The sequence below is a fragment of the Polypterus senegalus genome, chromosome 6 (genome assembly GCF_016835505.1).
Source record: "Polypterus senegalus isolate Bchr_013 chromosome 6, ASM1683550v1, whole genome shotgun sequence".
Lineage (NCBI taxonomy): Eukaryota > Metazoa > Chordata > Cladistia > Polypteriformes > Polypteridae > Polypterus > Polypterus senegalus.
The window spans coordinates 63,909,755-63,928,462 of NC_053159.1; the positions used below are offsets into that span (position 1 = coordinate 63,909,755).

Here is an 18,708-nt window from a genome sequence, read left to right on the forward strand (position 1 = left end):
CCAATGCCTCATGAAGGTGGGACTCAAAATAGGGGAAATGAATTTGAACAGTATAAAGTAATGGGTACGCTTGTTAACCTGATCTGACACAGAATAAGCTTCTGATTACAATAAACTGTATATAGCCAAAAAGTCTCCTACAGAGACCCAAATTAAACAAAACTGTGTGTTGTGAGTGCAGAGAGCAAATTGAATATGTTAAAAATAAACCGATCTTGTTGCAGATAAAAACTTTCTGTAAAATCAGATTATACATTGCCATTCAAAGATCACAATGGACTAGTGGTAAAAGGGAATGATTCATTGTAACTGGCTCAGTTTTATGCTTTCTGTTGTTCAGTCATAGCTTTAGTGTCGAAGTTGATGAAAGGTTAAAATTATTTGCTGCTGAGTTTGTGAAAATATGAATTGAAAAATGTTTCTCAATTCAGGTGTTTTCCTCAAAACACTTCAATCAATGAATCTGCCTAACACCAGTAAGAGCACAGATGATGCTGCACACTATCCACCTTCTAACTGCATGTGTAAACAAGTGATTAAAGTGCAAAAAAAATTACTGCGGTCCTCCAGTAATAATTATTTACACCACTCCCTGGTGTAAAACTAAACCCATTTGAATAGAGCTATAGTCTTGGTTATACAGTTTATTCACTTAAAACCTACATCTTACCTAAATTATCCTAAAGTAAAAAGTTCAATTTTATACATAATGTAACAGTATAGAGTAAGCATGCATAAAAAGCATGAATTACAAAAACTTTATGGAGAGCTGTATATTTTGCATAAAAATTTAAGAGTGTCTAAAATGGGAGATGAACCATATCTTAGATGGGAAATTTGGAGCTGTATAAAAAGCTGTAGGGTTTAGAGATATTAAACTTAATGTCACATCCGATTATAATTAATTTCATTGGATGACTGAATGATTGTACTTTATTCAATCAATATTAAAATAGATGGAAAAAAACTTTTACAACTTTTAGCATTATTTTTGGAAATTAAAATTTTGAGACTTTGGGTTTTAGAGAAATCAACTCATTCAGACTTTTAAATTTAGAGTTTGTTCAGAAGCTGTGAAGTTGATTTAAAGGTATAAATCAATTTAATCTCACAACTTAAAAGTAATACAAATGTAAAAACCCTTCAGTGGTAAACCAAGTAGATGAAAAGCAAGATATTTAATGAGTTTAAATAACTAGCGTTAATCTAGAGCTTATGAGCACATGAGAGCAACCGTTAAAGTGAACTTGTTATGGATAAGAAGGGTTAGAAAATTCAAAATCAAATCTAAGCATTTCTTTCAACATTAATCCACTCGGAGCATGATCTGACAAGAAATACTACAAAGATTCCAGTAGCACCCACATTTTTGTGAAGTTTTTTGGCTACACAGAATTTTAATTACACATTATTAAAATTATTTTTTAGACTACTGAGCAAAATACTCTTAAATGCCTAAAATCAAATAAATCCATTGTATCAGGTCATTTTTCTCCAAGAGTACTATAGGATATGTGCAGTTTTTTTGGGGGGGGATAATACCATGTTAGGGAAATTTCTAAAAGGTTTAGGGTTGTAAAGCAACTGGAAATATTAAGAATCGTCTTTTACGAGTACCTGTCTCTATACTCGCTCCACACACAGCAAGGAGGATGGTTTGAGTGGTCAAAAATATTTAAGGGTTACTGTTACAGAATTGCAAATATTAGTTGGAACTTGGGGTCAGAAAATTTGGGGGGGGATTTGTTCGGGCACCACCCATGTAGCCACAGAATGTTTGGTAGGGTTGCCAGAAAAGCTTCCAGCATCATCAAACAATAAACTCTTAAGTTTGCCATTTGTAACTGGAACTTTTTTTGGGACTGGGTTCTGTGGTCAGATGAGACAAAAATAGGGCTTAATAGCTAGAAAGCTTAGGACAATGATCCAGAGCGCACTTCAGAATAAACACAAACATCAGTTTTAAGAAACACAAAATAAAAGGTTTTACCTTGGTGATCTAGGTCAACTGACCTTAAACCTATTGGAAACCCGTGAGACGAGTTGAAAGCTGACCTCAACATCTGAATGATCTAGACAGATTCTGTATGAAGGTCTCAAGATTCCTTGCAATGTTTTTGTCCAGCTTCATAAAGCATTATAGGAGAAGGCTCAGAGCTGTTACCGTGGCAGAGGAGTACTGCACAAAGTACTAAATGAAGTTGTGCCAGTAATTGGTCATTTATGTATGTATGCATCTATTGACCCATAACGCACTTCTTTTTATGGGCTGTAATATCCTTAAGTAAAATGCCGAAACTCTTTTCAGAAGTAGGCTGTTTGCAGAGGCTTTTTAGGTCATCTAAATTAACTGTGGTTTGCATTAGAACAAAAGAAGAAAAGCAGTCATTTCACCAAGAAGCTAGTGAATGACAGCCACTGAAAAAATAGCTACTTGTCATAATATATCTAGGACACAGTCAATATTTTAACTATTTTAAGCTGTATATTCACACAAGTTGACATCTAGGGGTGGAAGGCTGAAGCTGTTTCTAAAAGTCAACTACATTTGATGGTAGCAAATGCTTATGAAATGCATTTAGGCTAGCTCAGTTTAGGCATTTGTTTTCTTTACAGCACAAAATCAAATACTGGCTGTCTCTCTTGCTTGCCAGTTAGGCTACTTCAACATCATTTTCCAGTTATGAAAACAAGATGTACAAGCCTGACTACATACTGTGAACTTATAGCAAATGGCAAAAAAAAAAAAACTGATTTAACCAATGCATAAAATTCATTGCTTTGAATAGTATCATATGGTTCAAAATGATCATGTATATGTTTATACATTTTCAGACATTTCTTGTGTATTTTACATTGGTTAAGTAATTAAAGAAAATGTAAATTTTTTCACTATAAGTGAGGTGGTTGTTTCAAAAGATTTAATTACTTTAACATATATAAATATATAATGTATATAAATATATATTTATATACCATGGTATACCACAGTATACTTCCGCTTTGGAATAAGTCCAACTTTGTATACGTCCTGTTTGGACGCGAAACATTTTGCTTGGAATACGACTTGCATGCTAGAACACCGCGCGCTACCCTTGTTGACCTCTCTCGAGACAAAGCCACGACTGCCCGCGAGCGTCAGTGTGCCAGTTGCTAGCATTAAGTGAATAACCTGCACTATAACTCTCTGTGAATCTTCACGTGTGTGGTATAGCAGGTCCACAGCTCCTGTCAAAGGCCTGTTTTAAAATAATCACCGCGCTCACAGCTTGGTGAGGGGGCATGGTGGTTGTGTGACTGAAGTGGTTCTCGGGTGAGAAATGCCCACATCGCGAATCACCCTAAGTGCACAGGTGAGAGACCATCCGCATTCGTGATTGTTCCTGGGGCTGCTGATTTCAGCTGTCATGCCCTCTTGATAAATAGAAGCGCGAGTCGGCTAGAAGGGGAGGAAAGAAAGAAACAACGGACGGACGCACGCAGGAGAAAGGAGGAAGCAGTGGAGGGAGAGAGAGGGAGCGTGCACGCAGGCTCGCGTTACAGCTGAACAGGGAGCCTGGGTGTTGGGCCGACACCCGGGGAACAGTAGTAGTGGTCACTCCCGCTGAGTGATCATGGAGCAGGATTGACCGAAAGGAGGATGACTCTCCGCGTAAGGCAGCGGGAGTCGGACTTGGGCGACTGTTCCAAGTCGCTGTCAGGAGGAGCCTAGTGGAGCCAGGGATCGGAGAGGTGAACTGAACAGCTGAAGCAGGCAGAGTGAAGGTCAGCTGCAAGTAGGGCGACTTCTCTGTTGATAAGCCTAGACAGGGGAAGCAGGGGGGGCCACCAGCTAAAAAGGCACCGGGCTTCTTGTTTGTTTTTTTTTTTAATTTTATTTAAAAGAATGCTTCCTGCTGTATTTTAACCTCGTTTTTACGAAGACTTTTTTTCTATTGTTTTTAACCTCCACGTTTCACTTCTGATTTTATGGATTTATTTATTTGAGCTTTGGACACTGCACTTTAATTTGATCACCTTGTTTTGTTGATTGTTTTAATAAAAGCAGTTTGCACTTTTTCACCATCCCGTGCTTTGTTGTGCCTCACTGCTAAGCTCATCGGTAACGTTACTGACGGTGTAGAGTTCAAGGGCTCCCGGACAGCAGATGTGACCTTACAGCAAACCTGCATCGTCACAACATGATTTTGTGTTTTTTCATGTAAATTTGAATTGAACCTTGAAGAATATGAAGGTGGCATGCGTATCCAGGACATGGCTGCTGCATACCTTATGCCGAGAACAACGGTATCTACGATTGTGAAAAACAAAGACGTTATTAAAAAGTAAAGTGAAGTTAAATTTTCATTTATTTTATCTAATTGCTTTTGTATTTATGCATTTTAGTGTTAAGCAGTGTTTAAATTTTTTACAGCCCCATCAATGTATAATATGCCAATAACAATAGGATTTTTTTTTCATGGGAACTGATTAATCATTTTCCCATTATTTCTTGTGGGAAAATTTTGTTTGGTATACGTCCTGTTTGGTATAAGTCCAAGGACCTGTAATGGATTAAGGACGTATACCGAAGTACCACTTGTATGTCCAAGTATATAACACGTTTACTTATTTTGTTTGTGATTTAACATGTTCAGTCTCTTTTCCTTTACAGATTTGGAGTTGTAATTGGGAAAAGGTGGTTAAAAAAATCAGCAAGATCAAAAGTGATAATGTTAACTTTAATTTTTCATTATTTGTTTTTACTAAATATTTCTGTATTGGGATCTTTTTTTGTGAATGTTATAAAGGTCATACTTTATATACACATTTGTCATGTGCCTGTTTTTGTACTTGTATAAGATTTTTGCAGTTTGGATTTATATGTAAACTCTCATTATTTTCAGACTACTTGCTTGAAAGGTTCGGATTTTTATTATGTTTTAGTCTAGATTTTTCCATATTTACAGTGGATTGATTCGGGGAAATTATAACACTTTTTTCTGTTTTGTTTTTCTGTTCCTTTCAGTCATCTTCTTGTACTGCTTCCTTGGTGCTTGAGATGCTGAACTTCCTCATGGATGCCATTCAGACCAATTTCCAGCAGGCATCTGCTGTTGGCAGCAGTAGCCGAGCCCAGCATGCTCTAAATGAGTTACACACCATTGAGAAAACTGTGGAAATGACTGACCAACTCATGGTAGGCAGTATGATCTGTCACAGAGTGCTGGGATGGGCCAAAACTGAGAAATTAATTTTCTTATTGACCTCTTCTGCGGATAGGTACCCACTCTTGGCTCACAGGAGGGAGCCTTTGAGAATGTGCGCATGAATTACAGTGGAGATCAGGGCCAAACAATCCGGCAACTTATCAGTGCCCATGTTTTGCGCCGAGTCGCCATGTGTGTCCTATCTTCTCCTCACGGAAGGCGCCAACACTTGGCAGTTAGTCATGAAAAAGGCAAGGTAGGGTGCTTGTGAAAGTTTTTCAAATTAAATGTTTTTATCTTGTGTCATAGTAGGTTTTAAACTGAGAGAGAGAATGGGAGAAATTGTTAGAAATCTAAAATGATTATTATTCAATGAACACCTTTCTTCAATGGATATGTCAAAGCATTGCTTAAATTTGAAAATTAGAACTCCTTTAGCCATTTGACATTGTTTTGTTTTCCCTGATACTATTACAGATCACAGTTCTACAGTTATCAGCCTTGCTGAAACAGGCAGACTCCAGCAAGAGGAAACTCACACTGACACGGCTGGCATCTGCACCTGTACCTTTTACTGTGCTCAGTTTAACTGGAAATCCCTGTAATGAAGATTACTTGGCTGTCTGTGGACTGAAGGTAAGCATCAGGGGCCTCATGTATAAAGGTGCGTACGCACAGAAATGTTGCGTAAGAACGTTTTCATGTTCAAATCGCGATGTATAAAACCTACACTTGGCGTAAAGACACGCACATTTCCACGGTACCTGATACCCTGTTGTACGCAAGTTCTCCGCTCAGTTTTACAGACTGGCAACACCCAGTGTCAAAGCAGTGCTACTGTTCCTGTGTGGTTACTCTTTATTTTCCTGATGCGGCTTTATAAATACACTGAAACTTACTGCATATTGTTTATTAGTGTAATGCATCTGATTGTAATTAACTTGTAACAATATAATGGTCCAGGGAATAGCCATAGTATTCCAAATACCATAACTGCTTTAGCGTTGTTACTCTCACTGCACCTTTTTTTTTCTTCTTTCAGCTTCTCCCATTAGGTGTTGCCACAGCAGATCATCTTTTTCCATATTACACTCACTGCACCACTCTGAATATTTATGTCACTGTACCTGAGTGGAGAATCACAGCAGCAGCTGATCGGAAAGAGAATTATCGGTATACAGCATCAAGCACATGCTGCCTCAGCCACGGCAAAACGCTTCAGAGACTTTCCTGTACGGACCTCGCAGTTCAGAAACAGTTTCATCCCAAGAACTTTAAACAATCAATCAGTCCATCAAGTTCTCCTTGTAGAACTGTTTGCACTTATAAGTACAATCACCTCAGTGTAAACTTGCACTACAGTTATAACATTGCACAACCTGCGCCACTTTATAAAGCGCATATTTACATCTGATGACGATATCATTTTTAAGATGAAATGCAGCAAAATACAGTGGAACCTTGGTTCATGACCATAATTCGTTCCAAAACTCTGGTCGTAAACCGATTTTCCCCTATGGGATTGTATGTAAATACAATTAATCCGTTCCAGACCGTACAAACTGTATGTAAATGTATTTTTTTAAGATTTTTAAGCACAAATATAGTTAATTATACCATAGAATGCACAGTGTAATAGTAAACTAAATGTAAAAACATTGAATAACACTGAGAAAACCTTGAACAACAGAGAAAACTAACATTGCAAGAGTTTGCGTTATAGCGATACGAACCGCTCGCTAAAAACACTTTTTTTTAAATGAGTTTTAAGCACAGGGAAAAAAATGAACATTTGAAAAATCTGTAATTTAATAAACCGCCAAGAAAAGTAACATTGCAACAATGCACGCTAAGAACCGATCTCTAATCAGAAGTGAAAGTTAAAATCCAATAGAAAAATGTCTTCATTAAATACGAGGTTAAAACAATGCTCGGATCTGTCTCTTTAAAAACAAACCTGGTGCATTCTTTCACTGCCTTCTCGGCCTTATGCGTCCAGCCGTCATGTGTGTCTACCTGTCTGTCTCGCGCGCGCGTGTGTGTGTGTGCATGCATGCGTGTCTGTGTCTCTCTTTCGCGTGTGTGTTTGTCTGTGTGTGTCTCGCATGTGCGTGTGTCAGTGTGTGTGGTGTGTGTGTGTGTCTCTCTCTCTAGCTTGCTGCACAGGGAATGCACAGGGAGAGACTGAACACATGCAGAAATCATCGCCGCGCACAAACCGAAAGGGAAGCTGGCTTGTTCGTATACGGAGTCTGTGGTTGTGAACAGATGCAAAAGTTTGGCGAACTTCGTAAACCGATTTGTACATGTTCCGAGATGTTCGTGAACTGAGGTTCCACTGTATGTTGATTATATTATATAGATAAAACTTCATTTAAATCTGTATCGTTAATAATTAAACATGTGAGGCCACGGTGCCGCAGCGCTAGCAAGTTCACGTATTGATCCTACCTTGTGCTGTATTCTTTCTGGGGCTGACGCTATAATGGAAGGATAAATGGATAGGATAATTAAACATGTACTACAAAGATATTTCATTGTTCCTTAAAAGTTTTGAAGAATCGTTGTTTTAAGCTTACAGATGGCTTAACGTCTATTACAGAGCTGATTTTGTGGCAATTGGGTATTTGGAGAAAGAAAACTAAGGACAGGAATTGGAGATTAGTAAGTTTGAAAGAGACAGTACTGCTACAATAATTTCATCGAAGGTCACACACAATCACGCATCGTGTTCCCCTGTTTAACGACATGCTTTAACTCCTATCATCATGAAAAAGATATCACGTATACATCTCGGTATTTTAATTATTCAGAGAGCTGTAATATCACGAATGTAATGGATTCTGTGTCCAGTCAGTGAAAGAGAAAGCGGAAGCACGTAGTGATTCAAACACAGAGCAAAAGATCAAATACAAAACAAAGCATTTAACGTGCTACTTTAGTTACAATGGGATTTAAGAAAGTAGTAAATTAAACGATTTTAAGATGAAGTTTATGATGTTCTACTTTAATGACAAAATAAACTGTGATTAAAGTGGAAATTTCAAGATTGAAGTTAACATTTCATACTTTTTTCCTACTGTGTGCCTTTTTTTTTTTCTTCTGTACCCTAATAAGCTTTCATATGACACTCAGATGGTGGGCGAAGTCTCGCCTTTTCATGGCGACTTTGATATGTGACAACTTTTTTATGTCAGGCACTTTGCGACTTTGTAAACTTGAGCTTTCAAGTTTCTCCAACACGCTATGTCACTCGATCAACTTCCTTTTGTTGATTATACCACTGTATAAACCAACAAATAGTTTTTCTTTGCCTCCACTTGGTATTCGCTGTAATTCTTATATTTTGCCATTGCCTTTTCTCAGAACGCTGAGCTTAAAGGCTATTTATATTGATTTGCATATTCAAAGAGGCGTAATTCTGGGAGGAGACGGGGCGGGACAGAAGGCGCGTGCACATGCGTTACTTTTCACGCTGATTGGGATTTATGGAGCGGAAGTGGGCAAACGCACAGATATACACATCAGGATTTTTCTGTACGTAAGCACCATTTCAGCTTTTGTGCTTACGTCATGTGTTAGTGCGAATTCTACGCACAGCGTTATGCATGAGGCCCCAGGAAAGTGTAATAATGAACCAATTTTTTTAATCATGGTGGTCATAGTTTGTTGTGGTACCTTAACTTGAATCCCTTGTCATTTTTTTCAGGACTGTCATGTGTTGACCTTTAGCAGCACAGGCTCAGTGTCGGATCACCTTGTTCTTCACCCTCAGCTTGCTACAGGCAACTTCATCATCAAAGCAATATGGCTACCTGGGTCTCAAACGGAGCTTGCCATTATAACAGCAGACTTTGTAAAGGTAGTACGATTTGTTGTTTTTTTTTGTTTTTTTTTTTAATTTTGTTAAATTGTATTTCCTTTCTATCATATCGTTTATGTGATGTGGCCTAAAATAGAATATAAGACTGTTTGCCCATTTCTTTTCTTTTTTTTTTCCTTCATCCATTCATTCATGATATTTTATACTTTTTCACTACTCAGATTTATGACCTGTCAGTGGATGCACTAAGCCCTATGTACTATTTCTTGCTGCCAAGTTCCAAAATTCGGGATGCTTCCTTTCTGTTTAATGAGGAAGGAAGAAACATCATTGTTATCATGTCTTCAGCTGGTTACATTTATACTCAGATTATGGAAGAGTCGAGCAGTGCACAGCATGGTCCATTCTATGTTACCAATGTTCTGGAAATCAACCATGAGGACCTAAAGGTACATAGAAATTACCTTATTTGTTAGTTGTAGTCTAAGGAACATGTCCGGAGACTGCTATGAAGGTGGGGAAGTGTTGTTTAAATATTTCTAAACTTTATAATGCATTGTCTTAATTAACATTGTCTGACCATTTTATATAATTAGTGTAAGATGAAAGCATATTTTAAAGCTCTTAATATTTCTCTGCTTACCTAGTTTTATACCTTGTTTCCTGTATCTTTTTTCCTTTCAGGACAGCAATGGACAGGTGGCCGGAGGTGGTGTGTCTGTGTATTTCTCTCATGTCTTGCAGATGTTGTTTTTTAGCTATAGCCAGGGCAAATCATTTGCAGCAACTATGAACAGAAACACTTTAGAGATGCAGAGCCTTTTTGCCATTAATGTTAAGAGGTAACCTTGTAATCAGTATGATAAGTAACCTTTCAACCAAGTATCATTAATTGTTAGTTCAGATCATTTAAGTATTCTTTTCTTCTTAGTTCAAATGGAGGCAGTAAAACCTCACCTGCCCTCTGCCAATGGTCAGAGGTGATGAACCATCCTGGACTTGTCTGTTGTGTTCAACAGACAACTGGAGTGCCTTTAGTGATGATGGTGAAGCCTGACACATTTCTTATTCAAGAGATCAAGACTCTTCCAGCAAAGGCCAAGGTACCATGCCCAAGATCTCTGGACCTAGTTTTCCATATGGTGCTGGAGATACTGTGGTTTATAAATGGGATATATATATATGCTGCTTAATTTGGAACCTTTTAACAGACCTATTTCTATGTGAAACTTTTTTGTGTGATCTCATTTGCATACACAGAGACTTGCCATTCAGTTTCTGCACACTTTTTTAGGCTTCATTTTGTTTACATATTAAAACTATTGGAACAGTGTGATGACCAGAACATTTCTTTATTATTTTTTCCTATTTAATAGATTCAGGACATGGTTGCTATTCGTCATACTGCCAGCAATGAACAACAGAGAACAACAATGATCCTCTTGTGTGAAGATGGCAGTCTCCGCATCTACATGGCCAATGTTGATAATACATCCTTCTGGTTGCAACCCTCTTTACAGCCAAGTAGTGTTATCAGCATCATGAAGCCAGTTCGCAAGCGCAAAGCAGCAGCTACAGGTTAAAATTTTTTAAATAACCTAATAATTATTGGCATTATCAGTTTTTAGTTATCCATTTTTTATTTTTTTTTCCTGTGGAATTCCTATCTTCCATTATATTTTGAAGTTGTAAAATGAATATAAGAAAATAAATGCATTGATACCATATTATTAGTTGATCCTCGTAAATCTAACTTGAATGTTTTTAAGAGACTAATCAAAACCCTGCCTCCTAATCCCCACCTCAAGTTTAAACTAAATCATTTCAGCTTTAAGGAGGATTTAAAATTTTCAGTGCTAATTCAATCCATTTAATATAAACATATTGCATAGCACAAGTAATATCTTTTGAAAACATTTATAGAAGTGCACATGTTAACATGTTAACCACTAAATATTCACTATTCAAATAATGAAACTGTATTTGCATGTCTTATAATGAATGGTGAGTTGTGTTTTTTGAGTGTTGCTTTTTTGCCACACAATATAAAATAGTCAGAGTCATAACCACTTAGGCAGCATTTGTCTAGCTAAATTTTGCCAAAAATTAAATAGATAATTTTCATATTAGCAAATTATATGCTAGGATCTGGACAATTGTTGTGTCAGAAACGATACTTAGTTTGCATTATGTTCTAGAAATTGAAAATTGCACATCTTTCTGTGGAAAGTTTTTTTTAACTTAAGCAGTACATATATTTATAGGTTTTTTTCCATTATAAAATGACAGATTTGTCATGGGAAAATATACTATTTAAAGATGGTATGATGTAGCCTGCCTGTTTTATTTCAGTGGCTGTTGGTTGCACATTGTATTGTGAATATTGTAGTGAAAATCACCATTTGCAACGGGATGAAAAAGAGGGAGACATAAAATTGAATGACATGATTGTAATGCATTCAGATATATTGCTTATGTAATGGTCAGTGCTTATAAACAGTGGTCACAACCTTTTCAGCCCCAACATCATCTTTCCAAAACAGGTGCGCCTTTAGCTTATTTCCACCATACTAAAGCTACAGTTACATGAAATAAGATGCTGTGAGATTACTTAATGTGCTATGCAATTTTGTCATAAATAGTCAGTGAAATTCTGTAGGTGCCTACCGTCTTCTAATGCTTTGTAGTTTGAAATATAGTTTGAGACACCAAGTCTAATGCAGGTCCAGGTGATCAGTCGTTCGGCCATAGTCGCACTGCATGTCTTTTCCAATGATTTTCAGTTGTAGCATTCTCTTAAAATTTTTTTCCTTTTTCCAATGGCTCCTTCCTCAGTCATTATTTTGTACTGAGCCTAGGAAAGATAATAGTGTAACTTGGATTGTGTACTTCCTTGGGATTAATAGTTTATTTAATTTTATAACTTTTCTTATATCTATCCTTTTAGCTAGCAAACAACCACTAAACATAGAAGTGCATCCCTGAAGTAAATAGAGTAATCTCTTTCCTCCATGTTGCATTTTTCTGTAAACACACATGCTCAAGCATATGTAAATAAAAAGTGATTATGTAAAAAATGGTTATGTATTGTGTCATAATTAAAAACATCAACTAAATGAATGATTGCTTTTCACGATGGCACACAGTTTTCACTTCAGTTTAAAAAGCAATACAAAAGTGTATTCATGTCCATAGATCATATGTGATAGCTAAAACTAAAGCAAACGTATTGCATTTCAATTAAAGACTATGCTTAAATTGTGCCAAAACTAAATATAGTCAAATGACCAATCAGCATGGAAAGGTGGGGCAAGGGGCATCAACAATTAGGGTAACAGAAACTTTATAAGGCAGGAGATTCACCCTCCCATTGAATAGGTGATTGCAGTATAAAATTTGGCTGTACTCTCTGCTGTCTCGAAAGAAAAGAAAAAATATCCAACATCTGCTTATTACGGAGGGTATAAATAAAAATTTTTTTTTTGAAGAAACCAAGCTTGGCAACCCTTGCAAATGATTCAATATAGTCAGTATTTTATTAAAACCGTTAACATCTAGGGATTGTTTGATTAGTTTTAGGCCGATCACCAATTTCATGTTACTTGATAAGACAATTCTTTTTTTGCCTTTCTTTTTCCCTTTTTAAAAAAAAAAGAAGCATTGAAGCCTTATGATCCTATATTATCGTGTTAACTTCGGTAGTTTTTATAATTAAACTATAGACCACAGGTGTTAACTGTTCGTTTTTTAATAACAAAATTAAATTTAGTAGGCTTACTGTTCAGGGACCATAAAAATACTAAAATACTGTAGAATTTCTTTAAAATACATACTTCAACTAATAAAATATTTATCCATAATGCAGTTGTGGCCAAAAGTTTTGAGAATGATATAAGTATTGGTTTTCACAAAGTTTGCTGCTTCAGTGTTTTTAGATCTTTTTGTCAGATGTTTCTATAGTATTCTGAAGTATAATTACAAGCATTTCATATTGACTCTTTGCATAAACTTAATCTAATTGTCAATAAAAGCTTTTGAAACTTATGAATTGCTTGTACCGGTAATTATACTTCAGTATACCATAGAAACATCTGACAAGAAGATCTAAAAACACTGAAGCAGCAAACTTTGTGAAAACCAATACTTGTCATTCTCAGATTGTTTGGCCATGACATATAGCATAAAATAAAATGCTTCTCATAATTATAAGCTGCCATATTGTTTAGTTTTTTTTCTTTAAAGAATGATTAAAAAAAAAAAAAAAGTTTTCACCTTTTCTCTAACAACAAATATATATATTCTCACACAATCAATTAATTGATATTGGCAATTAAACATTGCTTAAATGTAAGTATACATGCTCTTATATATTTAAATCATTAACTAAAAGATGATGTCTTTGATTTTTTAGTTTTGGATATTATGTCTTGATAACAAATATCTAACTATAGCCCTGTGCTACATGGTCAAAGTCTGTCTTTGAATAATTTCAGAATTTTTTAATGCCATTCTGTCATCTTTTCAACTTGTTTTAGCTGCCCGCACTTCCACCCAGGTTACCTTCCCAGTTGACTTTTTTGAGCACAACCAGCAGTTGACAGATGTGGAATTTGGAGGTAATGACCTCCTGCAGGTCTACAATGTCCAGCAGATAAAACACCGTCTCAATTCTACAGGAATGTATGTTGCCAGCACCAAGGTAAGGAGGACTGGTGCATATTTTTTAAGAATTATTAAACTTATATTGACTTACAAACAACTATTTCAGTTTATTCTTGTTTAGTAGCTTCTTCAAAGTTAACTAAAATGTTTACATTTGTTTTTCAGCCTGGTGGGTTCACAGTAGAAGTGGTAAATAATAATAATTCAATGGTGATGACAGGAATGAGAGTACAGGTCGGCACTCAAGCCATTGAAAGAGCTCCTTCGTATCTGGAAATCTTTGGCCGCACCATGCAAATGAATCTGACTCGTTCACGTTGGTTTGATTTTCCGTTTACCCGTGAAGAGGCACTGCAGGCAGACAAGAAGCTGACCATCTTCAGTATGATTTTAATTTATGCCGTTTTTTTTGTTTTTTTTTATCATTAAGTCATTCGTTTTAATTATTAGTCTTTTGAGTCCTTATAGCAGTATTTATTTGGGGCATTTGATAATGCCTAGTTACTTTACACTATATTTAAATGTTCTTTTGAACAATGCTAAATTATTTAGATAGCTAGACTGTCTGGTTTAAATTAACTATTTTTTAAAAACAATGCTAATATGAATATACCAAACCATAGAAAACAAAGTTTTCTTTAGCAAACTTCTGAAGTAGCCAAACTCTACATTCTAACCCATTCTCTTTTTCTTCTTGCCTGACTTAAAACTGATACATTAATAGTTTCCAAGACATGAGACCACTATGTGCCATTTAACAGTATAATATGATGTACTGTAGTTTGTGGCAAAAATATCATCTTTGAAAAGTAGTCCCTCCTTGTTACCACAGTTGCTTTTCACTCTTAACAGAATGTTTAATATGATATTCAAAAGTACACATTATATTTGGATTGTACAAGTACGTTTGTCGATGACAGCTTAAACAAGATCATAAGATATCATGGTAAAAATCATGTTTTCAACTTTCAAATTTCAGTTTTATCTGTAGGAAGTGAGCAAATAATGCGTATTCTATCCTAGAGTGGTATAGTAGTAGATTTCTTAGTGTTATAACCATAAAGTCCTTTTTGTAATCATTAAATAGATTTTTCTGTACATATTGGTCTTTGAAATCACAATTTGATGATTGTCTAACAATGACCATATTAATTAGTGCATTAATGCTGTTTCCTTTTTTTGTCATGATTGGTTTGTTAGTTTCTATGGTATATACCTTTGGAGAAGTTGGCAATGTAGAAGAAACAAGTTCAGTTTTGAAGAATAGTGAATGCACTGCTCATCTTCCAGACTCCTTTCTGGCATCTATAGTTGTGGCAGTGAGCTCTTCACATGTTATCATACAGTATTGAATCCACTAAAACCAGTTTTATGGCGTGGAAGCCAGAGTCTTTTCTAGCAGTGTTGTATAGAAAGCATTAACCAATCACAGATTTGATGTCAGTTCATTGCCAGGCACATCCACACGCTTACACTTTTGTTGGGACAATCTTGAAATCACCAGTTAGTTTAACTCATAAGATCGTCTTTGGGCTGTAGGAGGAAAACAGGAGTACCTGGAATCTCAAGCATATTACAATATTACTACTGCCACATCAATTAATTGTTTTTTCAATAAAATTACTAAATTATTGTAGGTTTTCTGAATGTGTTATATATGCCGATCTTGCATAGTAATTTTGAATCATTATGCGTTTTGTAATTAATATTTTTGTACATTAAAAGTAAAGGACAGACTCATTTGGAGGTTATTTTTCTTTCAGCAAAACCTACAGTTGTCACTCATCATTAAGATGTAGTTGAATAACCTCAGGCTAGCTTAATCAATGCTTTTTTTCACCTTTTCCTGTTCTTCCTCTACCATGAAAATTCCTATCTCTGTACCCACGTAGTCATAAAATGATGGATGCCTTTTTCACAACTAAGTGAGAAATGGTTTCCATCCGATTAACATAATTATAAGGCTTTCTTTTAACTAATTTAACTTCTGGGTGATATGTTATTAATGATCAAGAATTAATCGGCAATTATTTGGATATTTATGGAATAACTCTAATAAAACTTCTGTTAATTTCTAAACCGAGATTAATTGTAGGGAAAAATTAAATGGTTAAGGGGTTTAAAGTATTATTCCTGTTGTGTAAATTAATTCCTGCCAATCTGATTTCTTAGTTGGTGCTTCTGTTGATCCTGCTGGTGTTACCATGCTTGACTCTGTTAAAATATACGGCAAAACTAAGGAGCAGTTTGGATGGCCAGATGAGCCCCCAGAGGACTTTGCAGCTACTTCAGTGAATAATGTCTGTAGTCCAAATCTTAATCAAGGAAATGGCACTTGTGACACTGATCCTGCTGTGCCAGCTACAACCAGTGGGACTATTCTAGAAAGGTAAATTGGAAAGAAATACAAAGGAGAATAGTGATGTAGTTTCCAGTGCAAATTAGATAGACCCAAAAGATTAATATTTTGAAGCCAGTGAGCACCAGGTTTAACATACACAAATGAAATCATTTCTATGAAAGTGTAGTCTGTTGGTGTAGCAAACTTCTTGGACCTCTGCATGCCTGTTTATCTTGCTGCAAGTGTATTTTTTGTTTGCTTAGACTCTTTGGATCGTGCTTTTCTACTATTTATAAAGTACTCATCATCAAGCAGCTTGTTCTATGTCTACTTTCTGCCATCCACCATGCATTCTCACATGCATATGAGCATTTGCATTTTTTACTCTATTGTAGCAAGTTTTTCCTTTTCCTGTTCATCTATCCAAGCTAATGTACCTCAGTATTTTTTGTAGGTGCTTACACATCATTTAAAATTACACTCACACAATTTCATGTCCACATTTCTGTAAATCCATTCAGTCTGTTTTTTTTTTTTCTTGTTTAATCCTCATTTGTTTTTCTTTTTTCTTTGCTCCCTATATGTATATTTAAAAAAAAAAAAAAGTTCTGAAACTGAGTCCTTGTCGACACTGGACCGGTTAGTAGCCCTTCTTTTATTGCTTCTTTGCATGAGTGTGCATTTTTTTCCCCCCCTTAAGAAATCTCTTTGTGTGTGAAAGGTCCATTAATTTATAGTTAGGTTACTGTAGGAAATCGAGGGCATTCTGTGTGTGTTTGAGTTGTCTCTTGTTATGTACTAAGGATTATGCCCTTCTTTTTAGATGTTTCTACCCTTTGGGTAGCATCAAATTCATAATTAAATGCCTGGAAGTGCTGTGTGAACAAGACTGGCAAGTGTTGCATTTTGGAAATCCTTTATTACATATGGAAGTGAATGGTCATTTTTTTTTTTTTTTTAATCTTATTTTCTCCAGGCTAGTGGTGAGCGCCCTTGAGGCACTTGAGAGCTGCTTTGCTTTAGGATCAACAGTTGAAAAGGTACCTCTTTAATGTTCTTTATGTAAAGAAAAAAGAAACCAGTAACTGTTGTGTCATATTCATTGTGTTCTCCAGTGATATTTGATGGCCAATCATGCAACCATCTAAATCTCCATTTAATGTCTAGTCTCAGTATCGATCTTAGTTACATCAGACATACCACTACCTTGTGCCAGGTTATGATTAATAAACATAAATATCTTGTTACTACATTTGTCAACAGATTTATTAAGTGAACACTTTGTTTGCAAAGAAAAGAAAACTATTTACTATCATTTTTGAACATGTTTTTAATGTCAGTTATTTGAAAACTAAATTTCTTTTTTGGAGAAAGTTTGAGTTAAAATTTATATTTTTCCTCAGTTGTATATTTAGCTGTTTTCAAATGTATATTGGTAAGTTATTGTTTTTTTTTTAAATTAATATGGAGTTTCATAATTCTATGGAACAAAAACTGCTTTGTCTTTTCTTTGAGCATAAATCTTCCTTTCCTTCCAAAGAAAGCCCAGTTGTAATAATTTTTTATCCTCTATGCAGTGATGGTCCATTTATGTTGGAGCCATGCCAGGGAAACTTTATTAGTATTTGTTTGTTGTACTGATTCTGAAAGACCTTGTGTTTTCATACTAATCTAATTAAAATATTTAAATTTGTTTTTCTTTTTTGCCTCCTTTTTAAGCAGGAAAGGAACAAGGCATCAGCCCTGGAGTTAGCCACACTGCTTCTTTCTATTCCTACTCCTCCTGGAGTTCAGCAACAAACAAAGGGTCTACTTGCAAGCCTGCATACCAGCCGCACTGCCTATCACAATCACAAGGTACATTAAGCCTTTATAATTTTAGTCTAAAATGTGATCTCTTTCCCCTTTCAGTGATAGATTTTGTTTTGTTTCTTTTTAGAAAGGTATTTTATCTGCCTGTATTTTTGTCAGTCATCGTCATTGTGTACTTTTTCATTGTAGGATCAATCCCTTTTAAGTAATGCAGTTCAGTGCCTGAATAGCTGCAGTAAAGATGGCAAGGACCTTGATCCAGAGGTGTTCCAGAGGCTGGTGATCACAGCTCGTTCCATTGCCATTATGAGGCCAAATAACTTGGTTCATTTTACTGAGTCCAAGATACCACTGCCTCCAGAAGCAGGCATGATTCTTAGAAATATAATTTCAAGTCTCCATCAATGACCCCATTTTACATATCCTACACTATACTTAAAAAAATATATATTTTTTTTATTTTTAGAATGTTCAGAAGAGTCTAAAGATGGACAGAAGACGTCTGAGAATGAAGGCTGTAATTTTATTATGCAACTGATAACTCAGTTCTGGAAGCTACATGCTTTAAAGCCCAAGAATGCCTTTTTGGCACCCGCTTGCTTACCAGGTAAAGTCAGAGCTCAAGATATCTCTTATACTTTTACATTTTCTCTTATTTTACCAAGTACCTTTCTCTTATGTCATGCTGTAGGATTGACCCATGTTGAGGCCACTGTTAATGCCCTGGTAGACATCATTCATGGCTATTGTACATGTGAGCTGGACTGCATCAACGCTGCTTCCAAGATTTACATGCAGATGCTTCTATGTCCAGTGAGCAAAGCAATTTAAATTTGTAATGTCAAAAATATGGAAAAACCCTAAAAATTATTAATGTATAT

At 35.8% G+C, this 18,708-nt stretch overlaps 1 protein-coding gene across 10 annotated transcripts in view; it reads left to right on the top strand.

Annotated features, from left to right (window-relative positions):
- The window catches only part of ubr4 (ubiquitin protein ligase E3 component n-recognin 4), a 196,896-nt gene that overhangs the window by 85,814 nt on the left and 92,374 nt on the right, over positions 1-18,708 (top strand). For 5 of the 10 annotated variants that reach the window (XM_039756137.1, XM_039756142.1, XM_039756141.1 and 2 more), the window contains exons 38-54: positions 5,009-5,179; positions 5,263-5,445; positions 5,667-5,825; positions 8,899-9,051; positions 9,234-9,461; positions 9,697-9,854; positions 9,944-10,115; positions 10,389-10,590; positions 13,548-13,711; positions 13,840-14,056; positions 15,847-16,063; positions 16,622-16,654; positions 16,992-17,055; positions 17,735-17,872; positions 18,017-18,194; positions 18,294-18,434; positions 18,519-18,640. In XM_039756137.1, coding sequence (XP_039612071.1) covers positions 5,009-5,179; positions 5,263-5,445; positions 5,667-5,825; positions 8,899-9,051; positions 9,234-9,461; positions 9,697-9,854; positions 9,944-10,115; positions 10,389-10,590; positions 13,548-13,711; positions 13,840-14,056; positions 15,847-16,063; positions 16,622-16,654; positions 16,992-17,055; positions 17,735-17,872; positions 18,017-18,194; positions 18,294-18,434; positions 18,519-18,640 — 2,700 coding nt within the window. The remainder of the gene's footprint in view (positions 1-5,008; positions 5,180-5,262; positions 5,446-5,666; positions 5,826-8,898; positions 9,052-9,233; positions 9,462-9,696; positions 9,855-9,943; positions 10,116-10,388; positions 10,591-13,547; positions 13,712-13,839; positions 14,057-15,846; positions 16,064-16,621; positions 16,655-16,991; positions 17,056-17,734; positions 17,873-18,016; positions 18,195-18,293; positions 18,435-18,518; positions 18,641-18,708) is intronic. The other 5 variants (XM_039756138.1, XM_039756146.1, XM_039756144.1 and 2 more) reach the window with 3 other exon arrangements.